Here is a 17,503-nt window from a genome sequence, read left to right as displayed (position 1 = left end):
TTTAGATTATAGTTATCTTAGTTACCTAAGTTATAAAGCTCTCCGAATTTAGCTGATCTAATAAAAATAATCGGGCTCAGTCCAAAGCTCTCTAATGCAAAATTTTTACATTTCAAAAAGGGTCCCTATGGGTTACCTGTGTCAAGACATGGTCGCTAAGCAACCTCAAGGACCTTCGGTCGAAAAAAAGGCGCGAGCTAAAAGTAAAAACATTGCAAAATACAAGCAGAAATAGCCTCTCTAATCTAAATATAATGAGCACTTGTTAGTTCAAGGAACTGATAGAAGCACCTGGTATTTCAGAATTGTGCTTTAAAGCGCGTTTTGTGCAAAATTTTGGGCTACGTTTTGGAATTCAAGATGGCGGGCAAAAATCAGATGTGTGGAATAAGCGGGAGTGAAGGGAACGATGCAGGGGCTTTAACTGCAGAACAACAAACGAAGCTAAACCAGTTCAAGGTAAAATTCTCCCAGATTACGACGATTCCACTCTTAGATTCGTATTTAAGATACAGCCACTTCCTTAAAGAAGTCGATAATCAAAGTGTTTCATGTTCCCCACAGTACGCCAGCGGTTTTGTAAGCTTCTTGAAAAAAAAAAAACCTGCGACTCTTACCATTCCAATGTGTAATAAGTACACATGTTTAATTCATATAATTCCTGTACTTACACATAAGGAGTTTACTAGGAAGGTAGGGGCGAATAACGGATATTTCAGGCTTTAATGAAGAACAATTTAAAAAGTACTAAAATGATACCTTGGGAAAATTGATACTTTGGCAGTGAGTCCAAAGGAAATGAGTCAACTATATCCCTGACCTTTGTTCTCTATGCCTTAGAGATATTTTTTTGTCTTTTGCTATTTGTATCAATCGGCTGCCAGACTTCTAGTCAATGCATTTATTCATCTTGTCTCAAAACCCCAGTGATGGTTGATATGGTCTACTTTACCAGCTATCTCTTATCCAAAATTCGTGTTTTTGTACTGCATTATATACACATGGAGTGATTCCATTGTTTGAAACATGCCTGGATCACTTGATGTTGTGATCTTATTGGGGAATACAGTCCTTTGACAAAAGGTTGCCGCTACAAGCCCTGTATGTAAGGCAGTGTTAGTTAAATACACCAAGGGGGGGGGGGAGGGAAGATATTGGGGGGTCCAAAATTTTTTAGCCACTAAAAGGGGGGGCTCCAAAAAAAAAACGGTCCTCTAAAGGGTGGCTCTGATTTTTTTAGGAGCATGATCTAGTTTGTAGCACAAATACAGATTAAATAGTAAGCCTAATGACAAAGGTATTTAATACTTCTTTATAACTGTCCTTATCAACCATAATATAGATACTTCCAGTATATAACAGTTGGATTTGCCAATACAGTTTATTATCAGAACAGGAACAACTTGAAATAAACTTCTAAACAGTGGTGAAGCATGCGAATCCCCAAAACGATTTACATACAATTTTTTTTACGTTGGCTTTTTTACAGAAAAATATTCTTAACATATTCTTAAGCATGGGTAAAAACCACTGAAGCTCCTAGATGTATACAATGTATATTAGCCACTGAATAACTTCAGACTTGGACGCGGTAGCAGTGGCTAATATATGCAGTTAAGCGCTTCAGTGGCTTTTACCCATGCTTACATGCAGGCTTGTGGTGTAGTCGCAAAGCTGGTTGACAAAAACCTTTTGTCAAACGACTGTATACTTACTGTGGTCGCTCTACTAACTATGCTGTGGTTTTACTCTCATAATATGTCAGCTTCTGTATTGACAATAACACAGGGTATTTTTATAAAACAATACTCATCTCAAGAACGAGTCAAAACAGCAAATCTTAAGATAATTTTGAAGCCAAATTTATACAATTTTCAAACGTCCTTTTTGTATAAACAACATACTGTACGTTCAATCTTCCAAACGAATGTTTGCACCCACATAATTAATAGAGATCAGAACAAAGGCTTGTACACTTTTCTTACTATGGGGGGTGGGGTGATAAGGAATTTTGTGAACATTTCCCCAAGTCATGGGTTCAGTAACCCCACACATGAACTAGTATGATGGTAGCAGTCACCGATTACAAACAATGAAATAATCAATAATTACTCATTGTGCCTGGATAAGGGCTGAGTCGGCTAGCTATACTTCAGTCTACTAGTAGGAAAACCAATCAAAATGCAGCATTGATACTAGAACACTAGAGTGATTTAACTTCAACTGTTCAACAAATTATGTATAATAGGAATTAAATATTTCCATTTAAGCTCACATTGGATGATCTTGTTATTGCAGATAGACACCAGAATTGAAAATGAAAGATATCTGAGAGACCATCCAGAGGTTTCTTGCCTACTTACTGGCTTTTTAGGGTATGTTTTTGCCCCAAGGGAAAGGGGGAGGGGTCTTTCTAAGGTATGTTGCTGCCCTCAAGGAGGGGGGGACGTCCTAGGTTATGTTGCTTCCCCTAGAGGAGAGAATAGGTGGCTTACTGGGGTATGGGGGTAAGGGGCATCCCAGGAGATGTTGCTGGCCCCAGGGGGGGGGGGGGGGGGGTATGGTGCATGTGTCAGCCAGAATGGTTGCAGCCATAGGGGAATAAGACTTTAAAAAATGTAAATAAAGAAACCTTCTTTTACAGTTTACAGATCTTTGCATTTGGTGAATAAATATTTGGGGTGTATTTTACAACTTTAGTAATAGGAAAAGTAATATGATGTTCTTATGGAAGAGAGAAGCACATTTTTTAGTTATCTACCAACTAAGGTGTGTGCACAGCAAATAAGATTTTAATATTCGCTGTCATTCTTTCAGGAGTATTCTACAAGAAAGGCCTGAAAATGTCAGAGAATTTGCTGCAGGTAAGAACCTGAACTCAATAAAGGAAGGGTATGTGGAGTTTGGAAAAAGAGGAAAATGGAAAAAAGTTGGTTACAAGACTTGAGGTCCTTAGAAAGAGGGTTCAAGCTCAAACAAAAATTAGAATTTTGAATTGTTTTTATAAAAAAATCAGGCACGTGCAGAGGGGTTTGTGCACAAACCTCCCCTTAATAGCCAAAAACTTCTTATTAAGGAATCTTCTGATACTATGCTTTTTCCATATGATTCCTATGACTGTGCCCCCCCCCCCCTTGGCCAACCCTGGGTATACACCTGAAAATGGGGAGTATGATTTGTTATTCGCAATGCTTTTGCATCCCCTTCCTATAGAGTAGAAAGCTGGTAAATATGCAAGAGGGAGACTGTGGGCTCCCCTTATGAATCAAGGCAAATTTTACTCTTCCCTCAAACAGCATGTGCTGTTTGATGGTCTGCTTTATATCAACATATTTCTGATGTACGAAAGAACGCTGCATTATGGCAAAAGGGAGTCGATCCCAATAAGTAATATCAATCTATTTCTTGTAGGATACTTCTCGGACAAGACTCTACCTGACAGAGTCGCTGTCCAGGTGAATGAAGTCAAACAGAAGCTGAACCGCGCAAAGAAACAATAGATAGTGGTGTACCAACTTAATCTGCATTGTGTGCTAAGAGTACAAGTCATCATGACAAATGTATAAACCGAATCACATAGTGTTATTTTTTGTAATTATATTATATTCCTTGTATTTATTTCTCTCAAAGTTGCGATTAAAGTCAAACGAAGTGATATATTTTTTAAAGGTTAAGCTAAAAAGCGCAACACAAGTATCTTTAATTATTATTTAGACCAGAACACACAATCAAGCGCTAGAGAACACCACTGATGTTTTTTGGTGATTTTGTTCATTTTTTCATTCATTACTTTGTTCTTGCTTGCATCATAGTAACCTAAACTACAAAAGTCAAAACTAATCATTGCACTCACATAAACTAAACAATAACCTTTGACTTTCACACTTGACCGCAGTATTAAAGCTCGTTACACGCAGAATCTTAGTCTTGTAATGCACAAACTTAGTCTTGTAATGTACAAACTTAGTCTTGTAATGCACAAACTTAGTGTTGTAATGCACAAACTTAGTCTTGTAATGCACAAACTTTGTCTTGTAATGCACAAACTTAGTCTTGTAATGCACAAACTTAGTCTCGTAATGCACAAACTTTGTCTTGTAATGCACAAACTTTGTCTTGTAATGCACAAACTTAGTCTTGTAATGCACAAACTTAGTCTCGTAATGCACAAACTTTGTCTTGTGATGCACAAACTTTGTCTTGTAATGCACAAACTTAGTCTCGTAATGCACAAACTTTGTCTTGTAATGCACAAACTTTGTCTTGTAATGCACAAACTTAGTCTTGTAATGCACAAACTTAGCTAATTAATACAAATTGATAACCAATTTTAATAAATTTGATAATAATTGATATCAATTTACTAAATGGGTTTCAATTTATTATCAGCAACTGATAACACTAGATGCTCGATCAAATTTGTCCTGTTATCAATACATATAAATTACCATTAGCTGATTCAGCGCATTCCAGCTATAAATTACTTATTGATTTATATCAATTAAATTGACTTGATTATCAATTGTTATCAATAAAATAACTTAACAGTTTCTATCAATTAGAATTTTGATGATCAACTGTTATCAATTTTTTCTATCAATTGATAATCATTTAATTGGTTTCAGTTATTGTCAAACGATGCCAATTGTCAGTCTTCACTCTCCCTGTACCATACACAACGTCTGATCTCCACCTTAAAATCTACTTATAATCGTCCTACACTCAAGAAAAGGGGTTATTTTTTCGTACATCTTTCTCCGACACCCAATCTGGTCTTATAGTAAAGTAACTACGTGCATGGTCCGTCCGGCTGTAAAACGCATTATTATGCAGGAACTTGTAGTCTTTTTTTTCTCCCGACCGTGCAGCCGGGACATACCCGGGGATAAGCCCGCTACGTGGCTGCCCTCGGATGTTATCCGGGACTCTACAGTACATGAAGCTGGGTGCCAGTTTGATCACACTTATGTGAGTGTTTTTGATTTTGGGAGTAAAGTTAAAGCCGTATTCCGACTTGGCTGGCGGAGATTTGGACACTGTCATGGCAAGGAGCGGCGGAAGCTTCAATTTCTCTTCTTTGTCTCTCATTTTGTTTGTTTTCTGTGTGTTATTACCTTGCTTCTTGTGTCTCACAAACGCTGCTTGGTCGCAAAACTTCTCTGTCACAGACACAAGATTACCGCGAAATTTCCAATCAATGTATATCAGAGCACAAAGATATGACCCCGCAGTGGCTGTAGCGCTGCTAGCCGAAGTACCCAATTACAAGCGTCCTTTTCACACCCCTTTAAAGGTTCTTCGTATCTTCACACTTATTGAAGTTATGAAGTCTTGTTGGCTGCTAATTTATAAACACAAGCGATCTATAAATCGGCTTTTCAAACTTCTTTCCGTAAGGGCGTGCCGTTGATACTTCAGGATTCGTGCCTCATTCTTTTGACACGTTCTTTGGTGCTTGTTTCACTTACTTCTTTGTGTTAACGAGTATATTTAGTTTTCTATAAAGATACTCCTAACTTTAATCTCTTGTGTTTACGCACTCGTTTCTGTGGTAATGAGCTCACGGTTCGTCAGTCCCATGGGAATGAGTTCAGATTAGTGTGGTCTTGGACTTTCTAGCGTTTCAAGATTTTCTTTTAAAGAATGTCGAAATACAGTGTAAAATGAAGCAGACCCGATAGGGAAATTGATTTTGGCTCAAGTAGCTGGTGCTTCGAGCCCGAGGATTAAATCGTTGCTATTTATTTAATAAACTTATATGTTGATATCAAGGCAACAGAGCCTTTCATTAGCGACTAACTTATAGGTAAAAATTTTGGTTTGAATTTGCCTTTTGCAGTAATTTAGAAATAATGACCAAAAAGCCAAATGAAATACGCTATCCGTTGATTCTTAATATCTAGTTTTAAAATCTCCTGTCATTGTTCAGTCTGGTTGTAAAATGAATGATTTTGACTACAGTACTTAAGAATTGTATGAAATCACTTGACCTATATTACCACCATTGTTCCCAGCCGCATATATCTTCGGTAGCTATGGTGACGGCTACTGTAATGCAATTCTTATGCGGCAGTGGCCTTTTTCAACATAGCATGGCTCTTTAGGATTTCACAAAAATGCTCTTTAGAAGTTGACGATGGTTTAAGGATCAACTGGTTCCGGGTGAATGGCAGATCGAACTGCCTTTAGAAGGAAAATAATATTGGATTATTTATCTGCGGAGTCCCGACGTCGACTGCTTCTTCTACTGTGTTTGTTGACCTGTGAAGTTACCTGTGAGTAAATTCATTATCAAGCCTAAAAATGCCTATGAACCACAGGGGAGATCCCAATCTGCTAAAAGAAACTGTTACTAGGATAGTCTATCGATCTGAGTATAGATCGAACTACACGGGTACTGAAAACCCTTTACAAAACATCAGACTTCATTCACGGTTTATGAGGAAACCGGCATGGGAGAGCGACCAGAAACCCGGTACTTCACGAATGATACAAGTCCCTCTAAGAAGCCGACCGACAAAGATCAATCTACAAGGTCTTGAGCCAAACCCGCAGATGTTTCGAAGCAAAAGTGCAAGCTATTCCCAGAATAAGGCTTTATCTGTAAAAAGTTTCGGGAGCTCACGGCCTTATTCGGGTTTATCGGCAACCAGCCGAGCGCAAACCGAACAATTTCCGCAGCGTCTCGTAGCACGTCGGATCCAGAGCCAGCTGTCGCGATTTCCGAAGGAGTTCCGATACATTGATAAACAGTGTTTCTTCCATCCTGCTCAGAAACCGAGGAAGACATTTTTTGTTATCAGCCCCGACTGGGTCTCGGAGAAGCAGCAGAATCATATCCGTAAGAACAATGTGTTTGGATGAGAGAAGGACTGTTCTGGCTTGGCTAACTTTCAAATGAACGCAGAAATAATACCCAACAATAAGTTGGGAACACTGAGAAGGGCGTCAAACAAGGCAAAGGAAAAGTGTTGATGAAAATGTATGTTTTTTTTTTCACGCCAAAAAGCTTGAAGTTCCCGGATAACGACTCGCGCTACATGACACCACACGTGGTCGCCTTCATGTAGCTTTTTTCTTTGTTGTGTTGCAAACCATGGGCTGCGTTTGAGATTTGCAATCACGTTTTCCTAATATTTTTTTTTTCAGGCTTGGGCTACCTGTATTGTTTGTGTTGCATTCAAGCTAGTGTTTTTTCCAGGTTACATTTATTACATTTTTGATAATTATCATCATATATATCGGAGCCACGATACCCCCCCACCCCCACCCATCCCCCACCTCGATAACTTAAACCCTCCGGCTTAACTAACACGACATTTCTGCACTTGTGTATTTGCGCACGCGTACACAGGGGGCCCGTCAAAAAAGTAGGACATTTCTTATAGGGATCGTCAAATGCTATCTTTTTCCCATATGACACCTCTGACTTGCCCTATCCGCGCACAAAGAACGGCTTATCAGCCAAAAACTAGGGGCCCCGAGTGGTCTTGACTAGCACTTGCGAGCACCCCGTTTTTTTATGCGATAGACCGAGCATTTTTAGTTGTTAAGAAATCGAGCAGGGAGCACATCGAAAAATACAATGCGAGCACGGCGGAAGAAAATTCGCGAGCATGCGAGCATTACAGATAACCAGTTCCGTATCACTTCATATATCAAAACTGCTCTATCTTTTTTGCGGAGGGCCCAATGCTCATGATTTTTTCTAAGACGACTACAAATTTACTTATGCATATAAAATACACCGAAATGACTACGCGTTTTCAAATTTTATTGATTTATGTTTTTTTTTCTGTTTGCACATAGTGGTCCGTAGCAGCGGTTATAGTTCCGTATCACTCGATAATTCTGTCGTCTAGAACGAGTTATTTTTTCGTTTGAGAATCAATAAAAACATAAGAATAACATATCACATCCCTTCCTTTTTGCTTAAAGTTAATGTATAAAAACGATTTTAACTTCGCAATGCAGCAGGTTAACGGACAACAACCGTCAATGTGCTTTCGCTCGCGTGTCGCTAACAAATCCATATTGCAAGAATCAAAACGGTCTGATATAAAATAAATGCCACAACCCCCACAAATACTAAAATGGCAAAATAAAAATGTAGAGGATAACAGGATAAGGTGAGACCTAGAATTGGGTGATTTATTTTGTTAATTTTCGTGCACGAGAGCTCAACCAAAAAGCCGTTTTAATTTACAAGAACAACAATGTAGATGGTACGGCCGCCAATGCGTTGTTGTAGTTCTTTTAGAGTTCTGCAATAATCCCCATATCCCTTTGTAAGTTTAGCCAGCTAATGATTTAACTATGGTTAATCTTGGCCGTTTTATTTAATCATCCTATCATATTGATATATCAATCACCGTTTCATCAGTAATTATTTTAACACATTGACCCCTCAACCGGCCTGTACCGGCTTTGTGAGTACCCACAACCCAAAAAATTCATTAATGCAAACTAAACACAACAAGATGAAGATACTCAGGCATCAGTCTAAGGGATAAAGTGTCTTGAAGATATGCATCCAACCAAGGTGTTGGCAACTACTCTTAAGCCAAATAATAGCACAGGTTCCTTGACAAATTTCAAATCGAACAAGGAAAGAAACGCAGAATCACCGCTCTCAATAAAACGCTCAAAATACAACACAAGGGAGAGAAATCAGCAAACACAGCTCAAGACACAAATAGATACCTTTATTCTGATCCTCCAGGTTTATTTCCATGGCCTCAAAACACAATGTCCACTCCTTGAAGGCTTGTAAAACCACGAAGATGCCTTTACGGATTGAAAAGCATTCTGGGAGATCCAGGGGAAAATTCACGAGGGGAGGGCCAGTCAACACTCCTCTCCCCAAAGCCAGATGGTTTTTTATAAGTCTTTTCACCCCGAAGCCAAACAAATCAATTCCAGGTCATACAGACCCAGAATAGCAGTGTAAACAATTTTGAAATCAATTTGGTTTCAGAAAAGACAGCATTTAGGAGAGCTGTGGTGATTCATTAGAAAATTATTTTCTCATCCAGGCAAAGCAAAACAAGAAAAAGTCATCGTGAATCCACCTTTGCTTGCCAATATCCATAAGCAAAGCACTCAATTATGCCCCAAAAGACTTCATGATGTCCTGAGACACTCTCCTTATATGCTCATAGCTGTATTTTTGATGAAAAATACAAGCAACCATCAACTTGTGCTGGCTTCAGCACAACGACGAGGGATTAAAAGTAGGGACCGCAAAGCACTGTTGGAAAGCTTGGATACCGCTGACTAGGTGCAGCTGTGTTTGACTTTGACGGGCTGTATAAAACTCAGAATAGGGGGGGGGAGGTATCTGTTTTCAGTATGTTTTTTGTAAATTCAGCTCAAAAATAGCCAGGAGTCAATGGGTTAATATAGAATAATGTTTTATCGAGCGCTAACATAATAAATTTAACCGATAAGATTTGACGTTATTGGGAATAAAATTGTTAATTTAAAATGGGATAAACAAATCAATCCTTTTCTTTATTTCTGCAGTCGAACCTAAAAAACACACTATGGCCAGAAAAAAACCTATACATATTAACAGACATTCGTTCTTTTAAGCATTCGTATAAAAATAAGGACATTTTTGTTAAAGGAACTATCTGACTCTCGTGACGCGGGTCAGTTCACTGTGCAGTAAACGCTGCTCATTTTAGCAACAATTATGAAAATCGCTTCGAAATAACGGTACTTTCTGAACAAACCAATGGAAAAAAAGCTGGATTTATATCTCAGGAAAGGTTAATAGTTTTGTATCATTTAGGTAGTTTTGGATTGTTTAAATCTACAATATTCGAGTCAAAAAGAGTGATACGGAACTATGACTGCTACCGACTGGTTATCGGACTGGCACATCGAAATTTCGGGGGACCTAAAACTACTTCTTCGGAGAATACTGCATTCTTACTTAGCAATACACAAAATGCTAACACAAACATATTTGACTTTAGAGAAATATTTTGCATCCTTTGCATATTCTTGTAAAAAAAAGAACTTGAATTACTGACAAATGTCCAAAACTCGACATTTAAACGTATCGTGGGAAAAATTCAACCATTGATGTTATCGTATTCTTTGGGAAAGGGAAGTCCAGTGGGCTTATAAGTCTATCTACCCGCGGGGTCTTAATAGTGATGACTTTTTTTTGTAGTAGGAACCCACGTAGAGATGTGTAAATTCTTTTTATCCATAGCGCGCGCTATTCTAGAAAATGCGCGTTTTTGTCAGTTGTAATGTTTTTGCGTCTCGCGCCACTATTCTGATGTAAATAAGCTTGTAACGATTCACCTTCTTCAGTCTGCCCTGAAAAAGTCTTATTAAAGGCGAAAATTTGGCAGAGTCGATTTCCAGTTTTTGGTGTATTGACCCTCAGCTCAAGGTGGATAAGAGCGTGCGCCCAGCTTTCGTGAGATGGGGAACCAATAATGGCGCGAGGGTTATCATTTAATGGATTTTAGCCCCCATGTATTCCCTTTTAAGTCCCTATCCAATCTCGGTATCACTGGGCCCTCTAATGGAACCCCGAAGGAGTTTCTATGTGGGATTTAACTGTTCATATTTGTTAGGTATAGTTCCCACGCAATGATAAAAATAACTTGTTTGAACGATAAAATGACAATGCTGTTATAATCTGGTGAAGTCGCTAGGTAAGCTGACAAAAAAAATCAACGTCGAATTATGGCTTTTAAAGCAACAAAAATACCTTCGATATTCATTCCACGATAAAAAGACATGCCGTCAACATTTCGCAATTTGATGTTGATAGACAAGTTGACAAAGAAAATTCAAAGGCGAATCGCTTATAAAGAGATGAAACTACCGTGGATATCCATTCCGTGTAGTTGCTCCCAACATGACGGTATACATGGCGTGTGTTCTCGTGACGTTGCTTCTAGCTTTAACGCTAGTAGAGGCACGGCCACCTCAAGACAATCCAACTCAAATACCAAAGTGGAGAAAGGCAAATATTGAATCCATCGATCCGTATTTTTATGTAAGTAAAGAGAATTGTCTTCTTAGAAGCCGCTCGTGTTGGAGTCACGCAACCGCTTATGCCACCAAGCGCCTCCTTCAAACCGACATACATACACTTTTCCTTTGTTTTTGGTTTGCGTGGATGAGGTCTCTCTGAACCAATCGCCGTTGCGTTGCTTGGTGACGGTGAGCGTTGCGTGGCCCAAAATACACGACTGTTGCACGGAGTTTCAAACAATGCTTACGTATTTCTGTCCTTGCTCCCGGAGTTCTTTTTCATTCTGTAAACACGATATTTTAGTCTGTGAGCACAATTTATCTTATTCTGTGAGCAAAATATTTTATTCCTTGAGCACGAGATTTTATTCTGTGAGAACGAATTTACTTTACGTGCGCATTGACACACATGAAATAGTGCGCGCAAATTCATAACTTCCAAATACAAATTCTTTGTTTGCATATTGAGCTCCACAGTCAAACCAATGCTTGGTTTTGCAGCTAGCTCTCATTTCCGGGAATGTGTGCAAGATTCCCAACTTTGGCTTCGAATGTGATCGCTACACGTGTCCACAGGTCCTCACTCTAGATGTATTGGGGGCGCAAACGATTCTTGTGAGTATGAATTTAACTTCGGTGCGCATTGATACAAATAAAACTATTAGTGCGCGCAAATTCATAACTTCCAAATACAAAGTCTCTGTTTGCATCTTGAGCTCCACTGTCAAACCAATGCTTGGTTTTGAAGATCTATTGCAGATCCTTCAAATGGTGCGATATGTTAAGGGTCAACAACACCGCAGGGAATTATGGTCCTTGCGTGAGTTGGCGTGAAAGTTGTGTCAAGGATTTCCACTCTCGGTTGGGAGCGATAAGGATGGATACAGTGAGTACGAATTTGTTTCGGTGCGCATTCGACACACATGAAACAAAGTCTCTGTATGTACAAAGTCTCTGTTAACCAATGCTTGGTTTTGCAGCTATTATGCATTTTTGACGCTCGTACTTGCGAGCACGCATCCGTCGACGATAAGAGGATATTTTGTAAATGGAAGGAATGTGTATGTCCTCGCCCGGAACCCAGCACTACAATTGAAGTAGTTCGAGCCCGTTATGTAAGTGAACTACTGGATGATATTTTTTCCACAAAAAGGTCGTGATCCATGCAGACTGGAAGAGGCGTTGGCAAGTAAAAGTACTGGGAGGGGAAAGAAGAAGTCTTTATCATCTATAAACCTGCCATGAGAAAAACGTACCATACCGTTTTTTGTTCAATGGCCCAAAATACACCACTGTTGCACTGGATTTCATCAATCTGTGCTTAAGTATTTCTCTCCTTGCTCCCGTAGTTCCTTTCTATTCTGTAAGCACAATATTCTATTCTGCGAGGACGAGATTTTATTTCGTGAGCACGAACTTTTCGGTTCACATTACACACATGAGATCAAGAGTTGGTAGATTTATAGTGCGTGCAAATTCATTACTTTCCAAATGCAAGTTCTGCTCGAAATAACATTAAGCTCCAAGTCAAACCAATGCTTGTTTTGCAGATAAAATGCCTTGCCGACGCTCGTGAGTGCCTTAACGCCAGAAGCATTAACAATACCTCTTCTTGTACTGATGGCTTGTTGGTGTGTTTCAAGGATATCTACGTCCGTTATTACTGGGAGGCATGAGCGAACGAGATGCGTCAATTGGGCTATAAGCCTCCGACTGATAAAGAAAAAAAACCTGTTTTTACGCAAAAAAAACCCTGTTTTTATGTTTTTGTTGTAATTCATTGTATTTGTAATACAATACGAAAGTCTTTAAACAGATAAAATTATATTAAATTTGACAATAAACATATTTGACATATTTTCGTGATCGTCATGATTCTCTTTTATTGGACAGTTGGAAACCCTTATCTATATTTAGTGCAAAGATGATGTAATCCCCTAAGGTCCCGACAAACTCTGACATTCGGACCACAAATGCTGACATTCGGACATTTTTGTCTGACATTTGGACATTGCTGCTGACATTTGGACACGAGCTGACATTTGGACACGAGCTGACATTTGGACACGAGCTGACATTTGGACTATGTATGCTTACAATCGGACATTTTCTTTAGTTGCTTTCAATAAAAAAAAACAATTACAATTACAATAACGAGAGGCTGTCACTCCAAGCACGTTTCTGTACCTTCAAGTGCGCTATAAAGAACTAGCAAAAATATGCCGAAACCTTCCCCAGTGTCAGTGCACTTCAACGGTCACCATATTTCGGACCTCACTATCAAGGCAATAAAAAAAATTATCCACGTCCTAGGACCTCACCAGTGTTGAACGTTTATGGATAAACAAATTACGAACTTTGACCCCTGATGGACTCAACCTTAAGAAAAGAACTCTACTATTATTAATGTTTTCCACGGACACTCTGGAATGCCCTTTTTTCTGTAGCGTGCGCTACTTATGATATGTATATACGCGTTATCTTGTAACGGCTTTAGTAGCCGCACGGATGAAGGACTGAAATTAAAGCCCGAAACGTTGGACTCTTTCGACTTCTGTTTTGTCTGCTTTCCCTATACTAATAACGTGAGACTGCAAACGCTCCTGGAATGTCAGTAGAATATTGAAAAAAATCGAAAAAAAAACCTTTTGTGAGCTCATAATTGCTGTAGAACGCTAAAATTCAATTCAATCACAACAATAGTCTCAGTCAGAAGTTGCGTGTAGACATATATTACCTGTAAGTTGATAAAATTGCCAACTACAACAGCCAACTATACAAATCTATTAATGACTATCCTTCTCCTACCTTTGCCAAGTAATTAGAACATTTAAAGTTGATGTAGGGGATATTGGAGCAGTTCTCGTATTGAAGCCAAGTATTTGAAGAATAAAATCACCCCCGAAATTAAATCCGAACACCGCATATTTTAGTCAGAAGTTGAATCTTGGCATTTTCTAACTATTTCATGAGAATGGTTATGGAGATCTTGCCTATGTAAGTGTTGTAAGCAAGCGCATTAGAAATTGAACAAAAAAGGCTGAAAAATCGGTCAGAAATGATGAAGTTTATATAATTACACCGTTGCTAGGAAACATCACTTAGCAACTAACTATACAAATCTATCAATCACTTTTTTCTCCTATTTTTGCCAAAGAATTAGAGCATTTTATGTAGGGGTTATTGTCGCAGTTCTCATAGGGCAGGTATTGACTAAAATCGCGACAAACACCCTATGATGAGCTTTTAAGTGGTGGAGAATGCTAATTATATCCAGTCACCTCCATATATTATCTGTTACGCTAGTTGAATATCCTGCGTATGAATATCCTGCCTTTTATAGACTTCATGAGCAAATGTAATCAAGGATTTGGTCTAATTTGAACAACCGAATGTTGCTAGGGAACATCACCTAAAGAATAAAAGCATTTGGGGTTGATGTAGGGGGTATTGTCGCAGTTCTCGTAGGTGAGGTATTGACCCTAAATTTGAAGAGTAAAATCGTGACAGATCCCCTTTTATGAGCTTCTAAGTTTTGGTTTGTAAGGTGAAAAACAAATATTCCCAACCCATCCAATGTTTTATTTGGAATGACCACCGTCTATGAACAGATATCGAAACAATATATGATATTCGCAGCTGCTATTTTGGCACATTATTCACCAAAAAATACATGGATCATCATTTTTTTAATACCCCTAAGACCACAAATCTTAGTTAGAAGTTGTATCTTGGCATTTTGTAATTATTTAAGAAGACTGGGTATGGATATACTGATCAATAACTCAGACTAGAAATTATAAACAACAAATGATTTTATTTTTTTTATTTTTCTGCTTTAGACCAAAAAGCTTAAATCTATTTTTTATGGTTGTCTTCTGATCCTTACAAACGAATAAAGAATAATCAAATCATGAAAAATATAACCCGCAACTCTTTGTAACAAAAAAGGCTACCACGCCTAGCAATGAGCTGTTTGCATATTATAACGCTTTTTTTCAAGAACAATTCATAGCCGAGTAACAATCGAACATATTTCCTAAAATGTTCCGATAACCGTTCCAGTGATAAGTTCAAAATTAGGCTTTTATGAAGCTTTGAAACCATATAAACAAACAGGAGAGGTTTTTCTGCTGTAGTATATAGTAATGTTTCACGATAATTTGGTAAAAACTACCCTACAAGCAGAGCTTTTTTCGTGTTTATTCCTATCTGATCACTTTGCCGTGTCGAAAGGCCAAAAGAACAAATACCCTACATGGCTAATTAACAGCTATAAACATACAGGAAATAAGCTTCGCTAGCAGGGCAGGCAAAACCCCGTCCTTAACGTCCCTAGATATCTTTTTACATCCTAACAAATAAAGTGTGCCTCAGATAGAAAACCTGAATTTTCGCCTCATTAGCCCTTCATTAGTCTTCACAAAGATCCCCTTGCGCGGTGTCGAGATTGTTGCGCTGGATTGTCGCCCACGACAAACCATTTTTTTTTTACTTTTTAGTTTTTACCTTTAAATCTTTAAACTAACATGATTATATTAATAATAAAACTGTTTTCTAACACCTTATCATGTTTTTTTTTTTCACTGTAATTATTTGTCAAATCCAGAAGCCCACTGGTTTCACTTGTTCAAACAAAAGGATGGCCTTATTCGCATCTCCTTCACATAATAGACACTCTGAAACCGACTTCTTCCGCTAGCCCCTTCCATGGCTTGATAGGACATATTAAAAGCCCTTCTAGCAAACTACTTTTTTCTTGCTGGCAATAGTCACCGCAAGCAACAAAGTAATGTCGCGGCACTCTCAGCTTAGTTGAATCTCCTTTACACACTAGAAACTCTGAAATTGATTCTCTCCGCAAGCCCCTTCCATGGCTTGATATGACATAGTAAAAGCTCCCCAAGCAAACTACTATTTTCTGGCTGGAATTATCTAGTCACCGCAAGCAACAAAGTAATGTCGCGGCACTTTCAGCTCGCTGAATCTCCTCTACACACTATAAGAAACACCAAAACCGACTTCTTCCGCTAGCTCCTTCCATGGCTTGATAGGCACGTATATTGCTAACAAGGGGTGCGAACACACCCCCTGCACCCCCCTACCTCCCGTGTACGGGCCTGAGCTGTGGCGGTAGCTACAAATATTAGCCCGCTAAAACTAAATTATTTACCTACGCCTAATTAAATACGGCGTCTAAAACTACCACTATATTTACGTCGACTAAAATTCGAATTTTATACGGCGCGACGTTAATGCAGCAAGTTCAAACGTCGTATTATCCATGAGCCGTATTAAATGCAAATGCATGCAAAAGAAGATGTAACAATCGACTCGATTCATTTGCATGCATTTGCATTGAATACGGCTCATGGATAACACGACGTTTGAACTTAGCCTAAACTAGGCCTTAGACTTTGTGTTTGTTCTGGACCGACGCGCCAAACATCACCTTAAATTTACGCTTTAGAATCCACCAAAACAAGGCTCAGATAAAGTAAATAATCTCAGTAGTAGTGAGATCCCGGGGGGGGGGGGGGGGCGACTTCGAGAAAAACAGACGGGGGTGCTCGACAGCAAAATCAGTTTTAACCCTAGGTGATAGCACTAAGGGCGTGGTCAACAACAATTCCTACCCCTAAGAGATAGCACATTGGGTTGTGGTCGAAGGAATTTTTAACCCCAAGAGATAGCATTAAAAAAACAATGCTCGTTTTAATTGGCTGATGAATCCTGTATTGTTATGTTACCGACAAAAAAGTCGAAGTATTAATTAACCGATTAGTCGACTTGTGGTTTATTGTAAAATACGTTTCAAGCGATTGGGCCAACTTTAGCGTGAGACACCTTTAAAGATAAGAGAATCTGAAAAATCCTCCTCCCCAGGCGTAAAACCCCTAAAAGATATCAGAATCGGAAAAATCCTAAATCACACCCTAAGAGATAGCAGTTGGTGAGAATTTTATACCCTAAAAGATAGGTAGAGCACCAACCGTCTACTTTTCTGGAGAGTCCCCCTCCCTGGGGGAGTGAGATATGTGTATATGTGTGTTCGTGCTGTACTCAGGCCGGCACCCAGGATTTTCTTTGGGGGGGGGGGGGGGGGGAAGGATGCGAAATCCGAAGAATCGACCTTAATTTTAAGGAGTGGGGGGTAGGGGAGGGTGTGAGTTAACTGATACAAATCTGACCACTCCCGTAAGAACAGAGAGGAATTTTTTTATGCCATTGTAGTATCTCCACGGGACGTTATTATCGGATTTGGCTACAAAAAAGTTTGCTATAGTGTCTTTGTCGACACATAGCACGTCTATTGCGAACCGGAACCGCCGTTGTGGGGGGGAGGGGGTGCAAAAGGCAACCTTTGCACGGTGCGAGCCTGGTACCTGACTGATTTCAAAAATCGACCTAAATTTTAAGGGGGGTAGGGGAGGGTGTGAGTTATCTGACCACTGGAACGCTGGGAGAACAGTTTCCCTTATAAGCTCATAAGCCACAG

General features: G+C 39.2%; 3 protein-coding genes across 3 annotated transcripts; all 3 read left to right on the top strand.

Moving 5' to 3' along the window:
- The first annotated feature begins 140 nt into the window (after window positions 1-140).
- On the top strand, window positions 141-3,657 carry LOC5517594 (RIIa domain-containing protein 1). The gene is made up of 4 exons (XM_001637613.3): window positions 141-459; window positions 2,299-2,375; window positions 2,818-2,864; window positions 3,412-3,657. Exons 1-4 carry the CDS (start codon window positions 361-363, stop codon window positions 3,498-3,500), a joined length of 312 nt encoding a protein of 103 aa, XP_001637663.1. The 5' UTR covers window positions 141-360; the 3' UTR covers window positions 3,501-3,657.
- Window positions 3,658-6,044: 2,387 nt separating this feature from the next.
- LOC5517588 lies at window positions 6,045-7,912 on the top strand. Its single transcript, XM_032362177.2, has one exon. It carries the CDS (start codon window positions 6,304-6,306, stop codon window positions 6,862-6,864), a length of 561 nt encoding a protein of 186 aa, XP_032218068.2. The 5' UTR covers window positions 6,045-6,303; the 3' UTR covers window positions 6,865-7,912.
- A 2,930-nt stretch (window positions 7,913-10,842) lies between these two features.
- Window positions 10,843-12,861, top strand: LOC116601412. Its single transcript, XM_032362173.1, has 5 exons — window positions 10,843-11,026; window positions 11,506-11,619; window positions 11,753-11,890; window positions 11,985-12,119; window positions 12,555-12,861. The coding sequence occupies exons 1-5, from the start codon at window positions 10,886-10,888 to the stop codon at window positions 12,678-12,680; spliced, it is 654 nt and encodes a 217-aa protein (XP_032218064.1). The 5' UTR covers window positions 10,843-10,885; the 3' UTR covers window positions 12,681-12,861.
- The last annotated feature ends 4,642 nt before the right edge of the window (window positions 12,862-17,503 follow it).

Source organism: Nematostella vectensis, chromosome 5 (assembly GCF_932526225.1).
Source record: "Nematostella vectensis chromosome 5, jaNemVect1.1, whole genome shotgun sequence".
Lineage (NCBI taxonomy): Eukaryota > Metazoa > Cnidaria > Anthozoa > Actiniaria > Edwardsiidae > Nematostella > Nematostella vectensis.
Note: the sequence above shows the minus strand (reverse complement) of the source record. Positions and strands in the feature narration are given on the sequence as shown.